The sequence below is a fragment of the Oncorhynchus nerka genome, linkage group LG27 (genome assembly GCF_034236695.1).
Source record: "Oncorhynchus nerka isolate Pitt River linkage group LG27, Oner_Uvic_2.0, whole genome shotgun sequence".
NCBI classification, from domain to species: Eukaryota; Metazoa; Chordata; class Actinopteri; order Salmoniformes; family Salmonidae; genus Oncorhynchus; species Oncorhynchus nerka.
The window spans coordinates 85,440,320-85,456,121 of NC_088422.1; the positions used below are offsets into that span (position 1 = coordinate 85,440,320).

The 15,802-nt window shown below is 46.1% G+C and overlaps 1 protein-coding gene across 6 annotated transcripts in view; it reads left to right on the top strand.

The window, feature by feature from the left end:
- The window catches only part of tp53bp1 (tumor protein p53 binding protein, 1), a 41,273-nt gene extending 25,471 nt beyond the window's left edge, over positions 1–15,802 (top strand). For 2 of the 6 annotated variants that reach the window (XM_065012161.1, XM_065012165.1), the window contains 11 exons: positions 405–557; positions 666–889; positions 1,613–1,783; positions 3,384–3,775; positions 4,542–4,928; positions 5,908–6,060; positions 7,682–7,870; positions 8,558–8,652; positions 14,174–14,370; positions 14,889–15,025; positions 15,348–15,802. In XM_065012161.1, the coding sequence (XP_064868233.1) occupies positions 405–557; positions 666–889; positions 1,613–1,783; positions 3,384–3,775; positions 4,542–4,928; positions 5,908–6,060; positions 7,682–7,870; positions 8,558–8,652; positions 14,174–14,370; positions 14,889–15,025; positions 15,348–15,544 (2,295 nt within the window). In that variant the 3' untranslated portion in view covers positions 15,545–15,802. The remainder of the gene's footprint in view (positions 1–404; positions 558–665; positions 890–1,612; positions 1,784–3,383; positions 3,776–4,541; positions 4,929–5,907; positions 6,061–7,681; positions 7,871–8,557; positions 8,653–14,173; positions 14,371–14,888; positions 15,026–15,347) is intronic. The other 4 variants (XM_065012164.1, XM_065012163.1, XM_065012162.1 and 1 more) reach the window with 4 other exon arrangements.

Consider the following 15,802-nt stretch of genomic DNA (forward strand, 5'->3'; position numbering starts at 1 on the left):
TGGAACAATAATAACATGTCCGAATAACAGAAACAACCATTGTCCCTTCTGCTAGCCCCTACTCCTTAACGGTTAGCAGATCAAGATTGGCATCCTGTTTGAAATTAAATTCATAAATTGACAATTGCTTATTGTATTTTATGATTTTATCTCTGACAGAATATAAAACTGGAGTGACTTTGTAGCAGATCAAGGGCTGAATGTATCAAACGTCTCAGGGGTGCTGATCTAGGATCTGGTCCAACCTGCCCATGTAATCTTATTCATTATGATCTCTGAGGCACAACTGATCCTAGATCAGCACTTCTGCTCTGAGATACTTGATACATACAGCCCCTGATGAGTGTAAGCGAAGAACGCATTCTGAGGGTCAAGGGTTAACTCCACCCCCTTCTGTGTGACAGGACGAGCCAGAGACCCCACCCTCGAGGGCAGCTGCTGGTCCCGCCCATCGCAGACACGTGCGGACCATTCAGGAAGTGCGGACGACGGTCACACGCATCATCACAGACGTGTACTACGAGGACGGGAGAGAGGTGGACTGTAAGGTCACTGAGGTGGGGACCAAGCCATTTAGCTCATAGACCTTTCAACTCTTTCTTTTTTACATTGATTACGTGTGTGTGTGTGTGTGTGTGTGTGTGTGTGTGCTTTCTCTTCCTCAGGAGTCGGAGGAGCCGGTGGTGGACAGCCATGTGTTGGAAAGCGACATCTCTCCGTGTCGCACCGGCAGCTCCATGACCTCTGGTGACCTGGGTGATGTCAGCTCTCTGTCCTCCAAAGCTTCCAGCCTGCAGCACAGCTCCGGGGGCACCAGCATAGTCACGGGTCCTGCCCAGAGGGGCCCCGAGTTTATCATGCCGCCCAGCCGAGGGGCCAAGTCTGCCAGGTACTGTAATGGACATGGGTTTGAATTGGATTGTATTTTTTTTATTTTTATGATGCATGCAGTTAATTTCCTGATCTGAATTGACCTTTTCCGTCTAGTGACTGCCTTCTGCCTTCTTGTATTGAGTGGCCCTCAGTCTAGTCTTCTGTAACATGATCTATATACATGCTCTAACACTTTATTGTGCTTATTTCTTAGTCTTAATCTCTGTTGTCTTTACATGCACATTTTCACACCTGTCAACAACAAACATTAGAGAAACAAAATAATTCCAAACTAAACAAGGGTTCAGTATCTAAGTACCCTCTTAACCATAGAAATAGAATTACTAGAAGTGACATTCTATGTCTATGCTTTTAACCACTCTTACGTGTTGACAGGTATGCATGCATATGTCAGTCTTTGACTTTGTCCACTCTAACTACCCCTCCGCCACAACCCCCCAACCCAACACCCAGATAAGTTATTCTAAGGCCCTGTCCACAACTGCTCCCCTAGATGGACCAACCCATATGGTCACAATAGGGGTATCCATCAGCTGCCCCATTTCTGCTGTACTGACCGTCCTTCTCTTGGTAGAACTTGGCCTGGGCATAGATCTAGGATCAGCTAACCCTCCCCAACCCTAACCTCAACCATCATAGGGAAAAATATAAAACTGACCTTAGTTCAGCTTTTACGGGATGATTCATCCTTCCCTGTCCCTCTCCTCTCTGTCTGCAGCCCCAGGAGGGGGAGTGGGCCACAGCAGAGGGGCCACAGGGGTCAAACGGCAGGGTCAGAGTTCATGAGAGAGAGAGTTCAAGGACTCCATGGGTCACGGGCCTTCACCCCATTGACGCCCCGCGGAAGAGCCAAGAGGGGCAGACCTCCGTCCCGCTCACCCCTGTCCAGGTGAGCTCTGTCTAGGGACGCCACTGGAGCTGTAGTGGGTCAGAGTTTCAGAAACACCTAGTGACATCATCAAAAGCAGACATTGGGTGCATGAACAAACACAACTACATCCACGCCAGCACGTACGTAGCCAATTGTGCCTTCCCAAAATAGTAATGCAACGCGATTCAACCGGTGTGCGACGCATGGACGCATTGGAGTTGGTTGCTTCCCGACATCATTCAGCATTCTAAAACGTGTGGGTGCGTTTACATTTTTTCCAACCTTTCGGCTTCCATTTTGAAAACAAGTCAACCTGAGATGAGACACTGAGATAGTTTAATGAAACCTTAGAATTGAGTACAGAAATTGAACATTTTGGGTTCCTAGCTTTAGAACAAGGATCCTCCATCCTGCTGTTTCTAGAGAGCTGCAGTAGCCCAGGTATTTGTCTCTCCAATCCCACAGGGTCCCTGCTGACATTATCCTTTTCCTGTCTTCACTAATCATCTCAATGCAACACAGCTGTCTCCTTTTCCTGTCTTCACTAATCATCTCAATGCAACACAGCTGTCCTTTTCCTGTCTTCACTAATCATCTCAATGCAACACAGCTGTCTCCTTTTCCTGTCTTCACTAATCATCTCAATGCAACACAGCTGTCTCCTTTTCCTGTCTTCACTAATCATCTCAATGCAACACAGCTGTCTCCTTTTCCTGTCTTCACTAATCATCTCAATGCAACACAGCTGTCTCCTTTTCCTGTCTTCACTAATCATCTCAATGCAACACAGCTGTCTCCTTTTCCTGTCTTCACTAATCATCTCAATGCAACACAGCTGTCTCCTTTTCCTGTCTTCACTAATCATCTCAATGCAACACAGCTGTCCTCTTTTCCTGTCTTCACTAATCATCTCAATGCAACACAGCTGTCCCCTTTTCCTGTCTTCACTAATCATCTCAATGCAACACAGCTGTCCTTTTCCTGTCTTCACTAATCATCTCAATGCAACACAGCTGTCTCCTTTTCCTGTCTTCACTAATCATCTCAATGCAACACAGCTGTCTCCTTTTCCTGTCTTCACTAATCATCTCAATGCAACACAGCTGTCTCCTTTTCCTGTCTTCACTAATCATCTCAATGCAACACAGCTGTCTCCTTTTCCTGTCTTCACTAATCATCTCAATGCAACACAGCTGTCTCCTTTTCCTGTCTTCACTAATCATCTCAATGCAACACAGCTGTCTCCTTTTCCTGTCTTCACTAATCATCTCAATGCAACACAGCTGTCCCCTTTTCCTGTCTTCACTAATCATCTCAATGCAACACAGCTGTCTCCTTTTCCTGTCTTCACTAATCATCTCAATGCAACACAGCTGTCTCCTTTTCCTGTCTTCACTAATCATCTCAATGCAACACAGCTGTCCCTGTCTAACATGTATGTTTCTTATTGACTAAAAAGAGCCCAAACTTTAAAGCACTGTGTGTGCAGTATATAGAACATGACTGGTCTGTTCCACTGGAGGAGTAACGCTGATCTATTCTTTACATAACGTTTCTAAACATATGTCTTTAATGCTCAAAATGTTGATGGTGCTCTTTGTCCTATTGACTCCCTCAGGGGTGCCGGGGTCCCTCGTGCCAATGCCCGCGGCCAACCACTGTCCTCCTCCGAGGATGAGCCCTACACCCGCCTGTGTCCCACCCCGCACATCCCAGACAGCCCAGTGGTCCCCAGCCACTCCTCCACGTCTCTCCTCACCACCATTTCCCAAGATGAAAGCAGCCCAGCTGGGAGCAGCTTCGTGGGGCTTCGCGTGGTGGCCAAGTGGTCCAGCAACGGCTACTTCTACTCAGGCCGCATCACCAAGGACCTGGGCGAGGGGCGTTACCGGCTGCTCTTTGATGACAGCTATGAGTGCGAGGTCACGGGCAAGGACATCCTGCTGTGCGACCCCATCCCCCTGGACACTGAGGTCACGGCACTGCTGGAGGACGAGTACTTCAGCACAGGTGATTCTGCGTTCAAAACAACTGGGAACTCTGAAAAATATGAGGTCAAATCTTGACGTCAGTGATCTTCAGGTCGGAAAGTCGGAGCTCTAGAAAGAGACCTGAGTTGGAATGACCGTTCAAATAGATTTTTCCCAGTCCAAGCTCCTTTTCTTTCCTCGTTCCCAGTAGTTTTGAAAGCAATAAAGTCGGAAGTCAGAGAGTTCCCAGTTGTTTTGAAAGCGGCATGAGAAGGGGAAAAGAGAGGACAGATTGTTTGCACTCCCAAAGTTTCCACTTGAACAATCCCTGACATGGATTTAAAAGCATCTGATTGGTTTGGTGTAAGCATTAACTGGAGGAAGTTTCTCCCATGGTTAAACGCATGACGGGGAGTGTGAAAACACGTGTGGAGAATCTGGACGCAGGACAGGAGAGGACAGGAGAAGAGAGAATGGGGTTGGAATGGGTTTGGAGTGGAGGATAGAAAAATAAGACAATTCGAGTCTCAACACAGACCCATGGCTGAGAAGAGGTCAGGCTGTCACTGGAAACTCATTTCCCTTCATGTGGTTGGCCCTTTTCCCAATTCTGTCTTTAAATGGAAAAGAAGCTCCGGCACATTGGTGATCCTGACTCTCCACAAATGTAATGGATCTTCAGTGGAATGTTATTATCAGTGTACTGTAGTCTCTCTTCAATTGACTGTTGTTTTTCTCCATGTAGCTGATATGATGCAAATTTGACTGCTTATCAACCCTTCTCTGGCTTTGCCTTGTCTCCCCAGGTCGAGTGAAGGGCTACAAGAAGGAGGGCGAGGACTTGTTCTACAGTGTGGAGAAGCAGGGCCAGACTACAGCTGTAGAGAGGGAGGGCCAGACTACAGCCACTACAGCTGTAGCGAGGGAGGGCCAGACTACAGCCACTACAGCTGTAGAGAGGGAGGGCCAGACTACAGCCACTACAGCTGTAGAGAGGGAGGGCCAGACTACAGCCACTACCGCTGTAGAGAGGGAGGGCCAGACTACAGCCACTACAGCTGTAGAGAGGCAGTGGTACAGCCGCAGTTCTGTCATCCTGACCATGGAGCAAGGCAACAGGCTGAGAGAACAGTACGGCCTGGGACCCTACGAGCCCTCCACACCCCTGGCCAAGGCCTCTGATATCAGCCTGGGTAAGACAACCACAAAGCTTTGAGGATTGACTGAGTGAGAACCATATAGCCGTGCCCTGGCAAGAACCACAAGTACCCTTTCCACACTGAGCCGAGATGTACTGCACTGGCCTGGTTACGCTAACACAATAGTTGCTGGAACTCTTCTGGAAAGGACAGTGTGAAACTAAATGATTGGACCTAGCACAGTAGCATACCACCCAGCATCCCACTGCTGGCTTGCTTCTGAAGCTGAGCAGGGTTGGTCCTGGGTGGTCCCTGGATGGGAGACCAGATGCGACGAAGTGGTGTAAGAGGGCCAGTAGGAGGTACTATTTTCTCTGGTCTAAAAAAATCATAAAAAATATCCCAATGCCCCAGGGCAGTGATTGGGGACATTGCCCTGTGTAGGGTGCAGTCTTTCGGATGGGACGTTAAACGGGTGTCCTGACTCTGTGGTCACTAAAAGATCCCATGGCACTTATTATAAGAGTAGGGGTGTTAACCCTGGTGTCCTGGCTAAATTCCCAATCTGACCCTCATACCATCATGACCACCTAATCCCCAGCTTCCAATTGGCTCATTCATCTCCACTTCTCTCCCCTGTAACTATTACCCAGGTCGTTGCTGTAAATGAGAATGTGTTCTCAGTCAACTTACCCGGTTAAATAAAAACAGTACAGGTTGGGTTGGCATGATAATGTTAAAATGGTATAATGTGAGTACTGCCCAATAAGGAAATATATTACATTACTCCTCTTAAGTTTGAGTTGAGTCATCTCTACGTTTCACATAGCTTGATAAAGACTCCCAAGTCTCTGTGAAAACAGTGATTCCTTCATACAGGAAGAATCTGCTGAGTGTTTCATCAAACAGAAGTGGGGTTAAATGTTAGTGTCATTTCCGTGTCAAGTGTGATGACGTGTGACATTGCTGTGCCCGCCCCCACAGATTTAAGTAGAGATATAATGAGTACATTCTATGGCGCTGTCTTCCACAGATAACCTGGTGGAGGGGAAGAGGAGACGCAGGGGGATCACAGGGGGGGCCAGCCCCCTCACCCCTGGCCCCTCTGGGAAGAGGAAGCTGATCAGCTCTGAGGACAGGGACAGGACCCCGGCTAAGCGAGGCCGCAGAGGGGGAGCCAGAGCCGGTACGGAGACCAAGTCACCCTAAACTTGACACCATACCTTAACCCTGACCCTACACCTAACCTCTGTGTCCAAGCCTAAACTCTCAACTGTAACCTCTAACATTTAGGTTCAACTTAAATGTCAACCCAAAACCTAAAATTCCCACCTCCAACCCCAGTCTATTTAACACTAAGCCACAGCCCTAACCTCAACCTCAGTAACACTAAGCCACAGCCCTAACCTCAACCTCAGAGCATAGATCACTGAGCAAACCATACAGACCTGACCCCAGAACAGTGGACTGAGAGCCCTTGGTGATGGTTTGGATAGGTGGAGGCATTTTATACATTCTAGAAATTTATATTCTATATTTATTAACATAATTGGTCTCAGTGGGGTGCATAATTTTTAGACTGCTGCAATGTACATTTTAACTATTTATTAATACAATTGGTTTTAGTCAGTATTGGTCGTTTTTATGAATGTAATTATGAACTATAAGAGCAGGGCACGCATTGAAAATGTAATGTTTTTTTTAACACAATTTAAAAAAAATAAAGATTTGGATATTTGAAATGATTTTCTGTAAAGAGTATTCTTAGTATTGCTAGCTCTCTATAGAGATTACAGTATATAACCAGTCATAAAGCCTTTGAGTTTGTATTCAGACCTACAGACATTTTTGACTACCACAGTGCACTGCAACCACCACCCTCTCCTTATAATATAATAATATATGCCATTTAGTAGACGCTTTTATCCAAAGCCACTTAGTCATGCGTGCATACTGCATACATTTTATGTACGAGGTGGCAGGTAGCCTGGTGGTAGTGTTGGACTAGTAACCGAAAGGTTGCAAGATCGAATCCCTGAGCTGACAAGGTAAAAAGTCTGTGGTTCTGCCCAAGAACAAGGTAGTTAACCCACTGTTCCTAGGCTGTCATTGAAAATAAGAATTTATTCTTAACTGACTTTCCTAGTTAAAGGTCAAATAAAAAAATGTTTTCTTTAAAATGGGTGGTCCTGGGAATTGAAACCACTATCCTGGCGTTGCAAGTGCCATGATTTACCAACGGAGCGACAGAGGACCTTAGGCTGAGTTGGTATGTGAATAACTACTAATAGACTTGGTGTTGGTCCACATGTGTAAAGGAAACAGGTAAAGGTGTGTTTTTATATTATCCACTGAATATTTGCTTAGAGGGGTGTCTTTCCATAAACCTTTCACTCCTTTGAACCGCGCACGGATCCCAAAAACTTGTTTTGAGTGACGGCAGACAATGTTTCATGACATTGAGAGAAGTGTCAAGTCAAACCTGTTTTCCTTTAGTTGTTTGAAGAGCTGAAGCTCATGTTTTACTGCACTGGTGGTGTTTGAAGAGCTGAAGCTCATGTTTTACTGCACTGGTGGTGTTTGAAGAGCTGAAGCTCATGTTTTACTGCACTGGTGGTGGTCGTGTTCTTCCTCAGTCTGTTATAAAGCTCTTTTTCTTCATAGACCTTTTCTCTCTTGAAATACACAATTCCAGCTGTTTCATTGATGGTTTCTAATTTCTGCCGTCTCTCTATTTCTCTCTCTCTGTGTGTATGTGTCTCTGATTGGGCGTCTGTATGTGTCCATCCATTCATTTCTCTCCACAGGTCAGCGGGTTGGTGTGTGTAACACCTCAGGCAGTGGCACCGACCTGCCCTGGGACCATAGTGACCTGGCGGAGACTCACGGCCCGCTGCCCCAGAGTGCATCTCTCTTCCTGGGCTTTGCCTTCATGCTGACCGCATCATCAGAGAGCGACCGCCAGACCAACCAGACAATCAGCGATGGCGAGGAGGGTGAGAAGTCTATGGCCCAATCCCAAATCTACCCCTACGCCCTTGTGGAGATGGGAGAGGATTTGATTGGTATAAGCAATATGGTGAAACTCCATCTGGCCTATCAGAGGACAGGGTGGAGCTATAGTACTATCAAATTGCAAACACCTCTCAAATCCAGTCAGATCTCCACATGCATAAAGCATAGGGTCCAGGGGTCGTTTCTGGATGGGACCCTTGTGTATTCCCAGACAGTGGAACACCCCTTAAAGGGATAGTTCATTCCAGTGTTCAAATTATACATTGTCTTTTGGGGGTGCACAACATTGAAATGTTTGACCTTTTGGGGGAGCCCCACATTTATATTTGAATTATTATGGGGTCTCTAATTTGATGTTCATTCCAATATTAATGTTTGACAGATATTCATAAATCGGCGGAATCCTAACTTTGAGACTTTGATGTTAATAATTGAAAATTATGGGAAACTTGCAAGAAAAAAATTACTGAGTGTGTGGATCTCAAGTAAAACTTCTGCCCAGGAATCTGGTTAGTTTTAGGCAAAGGTCTTCCACAGTGGTCTGTGCGGCCTCAATGAAATGTATTTAATGAATTTAAGACACACCGACATCCTTTTTTGTTTATCTAAATGACAGCTAAAGATCTGTGTATGTTAACATGTTTTATGTTGTCCTTTCCCTCCAATAGAGTATGTGCAGACGGCCCCCTATCACAAACGCTACACTGAGACCCAGCTGGAGGCCGGAGCAGGCTTCATCCTCAACGACTTCAACGAGGAACAGGTGACATGGAACCCCCATAGAGATAGGATTACTAGAAGGGACAAAGCCTCTCATTTCACTGCAATTCTATTTCTATGAGCACACTTCTACAGCCATGTCAGTTCTCATGGAATATGGAGAGAGAAGCGACAATAGGGAGGCATTACTTTATGTAGGCACACTACATCCTCTGCACCTACAGTTGAAGTTGGAAGCCTATGATGAAGCCTACACTTAGGTTGGAGTCATAAACTTGTTTTTCAACCACTCCACAAATTTCTTGTTAACAAACTATAGTTTTGGCAAGTCGGTCAGGACATCTACTTTGTGCGTGACACAAGTCATTTTCCCAACAATTGTTAACAGACAAATTATTTCACTTATAATTCACTGTATCACAATTTCAGTGGGTCAGAAGTTGACTATGGATTTAAACAGCTTGGAAAATTCCAGAAAATTATGTCATGGCTTTAGAAGCTTCTGATAGGCTAATTGACATAATTTGAGTCAATTGGAGGTGTACCTGTGGATGTATTTCAAGGCCTACCTTTAAACTCAGTAGCTCTTTGCTTGACATCATGGGAAAATCAAAAGAAATCACCCAAGACCTCAGAAGAAAAATTGTAGACTTCCACAAATCTGGTTCATCCTTGGGAGCAAAACTGCCATAAAAAAGCCAGACTACGGTTTGCAACTGCATATGGGGACAAAGATCATACTTTTTGGAGAAATGTCCTCTGGTCTGATGAAACAAAAATAGAACTGTTTGGCCATAATGACCATCGTTATGTTAGGAGGAAAAAGGAGGATGCTTGCAAGCCAAAGAACACCATCCCAACCGTGAAGCACGAGGGTGGCAGCATCATGTTGGGGGTGCTTTGCTGCAGGAGGGACTGATGCACTTCACAAAATAGATGGCATCATGAGGCAGGAAAATTATGTGGATATATTGAAGCAACATCTCAAGACGTTAAAGCTTGGTCTCAAATGGGTCTTTCAAATGCTTGGGGTCATTGTCCATACTTCCAAAGTTGTGACAAAATGGCTTAAGGACAACAAAGTCAAGGTATTGGAGTGACCATCACAAAGCCCTGACCTCAATCCCATAGAAAATTTGTGGGCAGAACTGAAAAAGCGTGTGCGAGCAAGGAGGCCTACAAACCTGACTCAGTTACACCAGCTCTTATTTATTTTATTTTTATTTCACCTTTATTTAACCAGGTAGGCTAGTTAAGAACAAGTTCTCATTTGCAACTGCGACCTGGCCAAGATAAAGCATAGCAGTGTGAACAGACAACACAGAGTTACACATGGAGTAAACAATTAACAAGTCAATAACACAGTAGAAAAAAATGGGCAGTCTATATACAATGTGTGCAAAAGGCATGAGGAGGTAGGCGAATAATACAATTTTGCAGATTAACACTGGAGTGATAAATGATCAGATGGTCATGTACAGGTAGAGATATTGGTGTGCAAAAGAGCAGAAAAGTAAATAAATAAAAAACAGTATAAAAACAGTATGGGAATGAGGTAGGTGAAAATGGGTGGGCTATTTACCAATAGACTATGTACAGCTGCAGCGATCGGTTAGCTGCTCGGATAGCTGATGTTTGAAGTTGGTGAGGGAGATAAAAGTCTCCAACTTCAGCGATTTTTGCAGTTCGTTCCAGTCTCAGGCAGCAGAGTACTGGAACGAAAGGCGGCCAAATGAGGTGTTGGCTTTAGGGATGATCAGTGAGATACACCTGCTGGAGCGCGTGCTACGGATGGGTGTTGCCATCGTGACCAGTGAACTGAGATAAGGCGGAGCTTTACCTAGCATGGACTTGTAGATGACCTGGAGCCAGTGGGTCTGGCGACGAATATGTAGCGAGGGCCAGCCGACTAGAGCATACAAGTCGCAGTGGTGGGTGGTATAAGGTGCTTTGGTGACAAAACGGATGGCACTGTGATAGACTGCATCCAGTTTGCTGAGTAGAGTGTTGGAAGCCATTTTGTAGATGACATCACCGAAGTCGAGGATCGGTAGGATAGTCAGTTTTACTAGGGTAAGCTTGGCGGCGTGAGTGAAGGAGGCTTTGTTGCGGAATAGAAAGCCGACTCTTGATTTGATTTTCGATTGGAGATGTTTGATGTGAGTCTGGAAGGAGAGTTTGCAGTCTAGCCAGACACCTAGGTACTTATAGATGTCCACATATTCAAGGTCGGAACCATCCAGGGTGGTGATGCTAGTCGGGCATGCGGGTGCAGGCCGCGATCGGTTGAAAAGCATGCATTTGGTTTTACTCGCGTTTAAGAGCAGTTGGAGGCCACGGAAGGAGTGCTGTATGGCATTGAAGCTCGTTTGGAGGTTAGATAGCACAGTGTCCAATGACGGGCCGAAAGTATATAGAATGGTGTCGTCTGCGTAGAGGTGGATCAGGGAATCGCCCGCAGCAAGAGCAACATCATTGATATATACAGAGAAAAGAGTCGGCCCGAGAATTGAACCCTGTGGCACCCCATAGAGACTGCCAGAGGACCGGACAGCATGCCCTCCGATTTGACACACTGAACTCTGTCTGCAAAGTAATTGGTGAACCAGGCAAGGCAGTCATCCGAGAAACCGAGGCTATTGAGTCTGCCGATAAGAATATGGTGATTGACAGAGTCGAAAGCCTTGGCGAGGTCGATGAAGACGGCTGCACAGTACTGTCTTTTATCGATGGCGGTTATGATATCGTTTAGTACCTTGAGCGTGGCTGAGGTGCACCCGTGACCGGCTCGGAAACCAGATTGCACAGCGGAGAAGGTACGGTGGGATTCGAGATGGTCAGTGACCTGTTTGTTGACTTGGCTTTCGAAGACCTTAGATAGGCAGGGCAGGATGGATATAGGTCTATAGCAGTTTGGGTCCAGGGTGTCTCCCCCTTTGAAGAGGGGGATGACTGCGCCTGTTGGCCGAGGTTGGAGTAGCCAGGCGGAAGGCATGGCCAGCCGTTGAGAAGTGCTTATTGAAGTTTTCGATAATCATGGATTTATCGGTGGAGACCGTGTTACCTAGCCTCAGTGCAGTGGGCAGCTGGGAGGAGGTGCTCTTGTTCTCCATGGACTTCAGTGTCCCAGAACTTTTTGGAGTTGGAGCTACAGGATGCAAACTTCTGCCTGAAGAAGCTGGCCTTAGCTTTCCTGACTGACTGCGTGTATTGGTTCCTGACTTCCCTGAACAGTTGCATATCACGGGGGCTATTCGATGCTATTGCAGTCCGCCACAGGATGTTTTTGTGCTGGTCGAGGGCAGTCAGGTCTGGAGTGAACCAAGGGCTGTATCTGTTCTTGGTTCTGCATTTTTTGAACGGAGCATGCTTATCTAAAATGTTGAGGAACCTTTAAAGAATGACCAGGCATCCTCAACTGACGGGATGAGGTCAATGTCCTTCCAGGATACCCGGGCCAGGTCGATTAGAAAGGCCTGCTCACAGAAGTGTTTTAGGGAGCGTTTGACAGTGATGAGGGGTGGTCGTTTGACTGCGGCTCCGTGGCGGATACAGGCAATGAGGCAGTGATCGCTGAGATCCTGGTTGAAGACAGCGGAGGTGTATTTGGAGGGCCAGTTGGTCAGGATGACGTCTATGAGGGTGCCCTTGTTTACAGAGTTAGGGTTGTACCTGGTGGGTTCCTTGATGATTTGAGTGAGATTGAGGGCATCTAGCTTACATTGTAGGACTGCCGGGGTGTTAAGCATATCCCAGTTTATGTCACCTAACAGAACAAACTCTGAAGCTAGATGGGGGGCGATCAATTCACAAATGGTGTCCAGGGCACAGCTGGGAGCTGAGGGTGGTCGGTAGCAGGCGGCAACAGTGAGAGACTTATTTCTGGAGAGAGTAATTTTCAAATTAGTAGTTCGAACTGTTTGGGTATGGACCTGGAAAGTATGACATTACTTTGCAGGCTATCTCTGCAGTAGACTGCAACTTCGCCCCCTTTGGCAGTTCTATCTTGACGGAAGATGTTATAGTTGGGTATGGAAATCTCTGAATTTTTGGTGGCCTTCCTGAGCCAGGATTCAGACACGGCAAGGACATCAGGGTTAGCAGAGTGTGCTAAAGCAGTGAGTAAAACAAACTTAGGGAGGAGGCTTCTGATGTTGACATGCATAAAACCAAGGCTTTTTCGATCACAGAAGTCAACAAATGAGGGTACCTGGGGACATGCAGGGCCTGGGTTTACCTCCACATCACCCGCGGAACAGAGAAGGAGTAGTATGAGGGTGCGGCTAAAGGCTATCAAAACTGGTCGCCTAGAGCGTTGGGGGCAGAGGATAAGAGGAGCAGGTTTCTGGGCATGGTAGAATATATTCAGGGCATAATGCGCAGACAGGGGTATGGTGGGGTGCGGGTACAGCGGAGGTAAGCCCAGGCACTGGGTGATGAGAGAGGTTGTATCTCTAGACATGCTGGTTGTAATGGGTGAGGTCACCGCATGTGTGGGAGGTGGGACAAAGGAGGTAACAGGGGTATGCAGAGTGGATCTAGGGGCTCCATTGTGAACTAAAACAATGATAACTAACCTGAACAACAGTATACAAGGCATATTGACATCTGAGAGAGACATACAGCGAGGCATACAGTAATCACAGGTGTTGAATTTGGAAAGCTAGCTAAAAACAGTAGGCGAGGCTAATCAGCTAGCACAACAAACAGCAGGTAAAATGGCGTTGACTAGGCAACGGGGCTGACAGGTAAAACAAACAAGCAGAATGGAGTACCGTGATTAATGGACAGTCCAGCGTGCGTCAGCTATGTAGCCAAGAGATCAGTGTCCAGGGGGCAGCGGTGGATGGGCAGGGAAGCTGGGCTGGCGAGTGTTATCCAGGTTTAAAAAAAACTAACAATGACTAAATAGCTTGTAGCTAGTTAGCTGGTTACCGTCTGGAGGTTCTTGAGTGTGTCATAAAATTAAAAGTAATAGCGATTCCGTATCACATTGGGTGAGGCAGGTTTCCGGAAGGTATAAACAAATTAAAAATCAAAAAGAGCTCTGTCAGGAGGAATCAGCCAAAATTCCCCCAACTTATTGTGGGAAGCTTGTGGAAGGCTACCCAAAACGTTTGACCCAAGTTAAACAATTTAAAGGCAATGCTACCAAATACTAATTGAGTATGTAAACTTCTGACCTACTGGGAAAGTGATAAAATAAAAGCTGAAATAAATTGCTCTACTATTATTCTGACATTTCACATTCTTAAAATGAAGTGGTGATCCTAACTGACCTAAGACAGGGAATTTTTACTAGGATTAAATGTCAGGAATTGTGAAAAACTGAGTTAAATGTATTTGGCTAAGGTGTATGTAAACTTCTGACTTCAACTGTATATGTCACAGGAGGTAGTGTACTTGCTCTGTAAACAAAGGGTCCCTGGTTCAAGTTCCATTTCAGCATTCTTCCCTCAATTGCTCCACTAAAAGAATGCAATGTTTAGCTTTCCTTCTACATATTCAATTTCTAATATTGCCCATCGTGAAGTGTCCTCTCTTGTGATTCCCTCCCGCCGCAGTGCAAGGCGGCCTATCAGAGCCTGCTGATCACCGACCAGCATAGCCGAACCAGGAAGTACCTGCTGTGTGTGGCCAGTGGCGTGCCGTGTGTGTCTCACATCTGGGTGAGGGACTGTTGCAAGGAGGGCAAGCTGCTCAACTACAGGAACTACCTGCTGCCTGCCGGAGTGGGCCCTGACGAGCGCATAGTGGAATGGTGGGGATTGTAGTTGTTTATATCCAAAAATTGTCAGACTACACCTGTCCCTATCATATAGGAATAATGCAGGCACTTTAAGTCGGCCCTCTCAAGTGATACAAATGTAAACTCTGGTAGTCTACTATTATAATGGCATCCACAGTCTATCAATCAAACACATTTTATAAACCCCTTTTAACAATAGCAGTTGTCACAGTGCTTTACAGATACCCAGCCTAAATCCCCTTAGAGCAAGCAATGCATAAGCACAGTGGCTAGGAAAGACTCCCTGGAAAGGCAGGAACCTAGAGAGGAGCCAGGCTCTGAGGGGTGGCCAGTCCCTGGATGTACCAGGTGGAGATTTTAAGAGTACTTGTGCCAGATGTGTTCAACTGTTCCTAGATGACCAGCAGGTCAAAACAAATAACCACGGTGGCTATAGAGTCATGCATTCAAAGTGAACAAAACACTTCAAGAATGAATATGTTCCTGGTGCTGAGGGGAATGCATTGAGTGCTTTTGTTTATTTTGATCAGGCATCCGCGCTGCAGCCCGTTTAAGGCCCTGCGGGTCTTGTTGGTATTTGAGGAGCCGGCGGAGCTGTGGTCTGAGCTGCTGATGATGAGTGGAGCTTCCTCTGTGAGACAGCATCAAGCAGAAAAGGACAGCTCTGGTACGTACAGTACAATACATGCTCTCCTGTCCCAGCACTGCTTGAAAATTAACATGTTGGTGTGTCTGTATGGTAACACCCCTAACACTTATTAGCCCTGAAGGTCACGGGTTCAATCCACCTTTTCCACTTTGTTCTCCTGTGTTACATTATTGTCAAGCTAATGTTTCTAATCTTGATCCCTATGCAACAAGTAGTTCAAGATGATCACTAGGTTACATTCTAGAGTAAAAGCCAAAAAGATGACCATGAGCCTTGAGTAGAGACAAATGCATGTTCTGGATGTCTGCTTTCATAACGCGTCTTATGTTTGCGTCAACAGACATTCCTGTGGGCAAGTTTGATGTGGTGGTCACAGACCGCACCTGTCCGCCATTGGTTCTGAAGAGTGTGACATCACAGGAAGTACCCATGGTGTCGCCCGAGTGGCTAATCCACAGTCTGATCTGTGGGGAGCGCCTGGGTTACCATAGCAACCCCCAATATCATCATGACTACACATCCCCACCCTCATCCTAATCCAAGCCTCCCTTCGCACACAAAGGTTTATTGTAGGTAGAAGATGCTCTTATCCTTAGATCTGGGATCAGTTTCCCAACTCGCAATCATAACCATTATGAGGGGTGATATCTGACCCCGTGTCAGTGCTTAGGAGCAACTTGTACCTACATACACACCGTCAACCACGTTAAATGTATTGTCAGTTCTATTGCATGCTACTGTATATAGTTTTAACCTGTCTGTTTTTATGGAATAATAAACTGACTTTCATTTTAA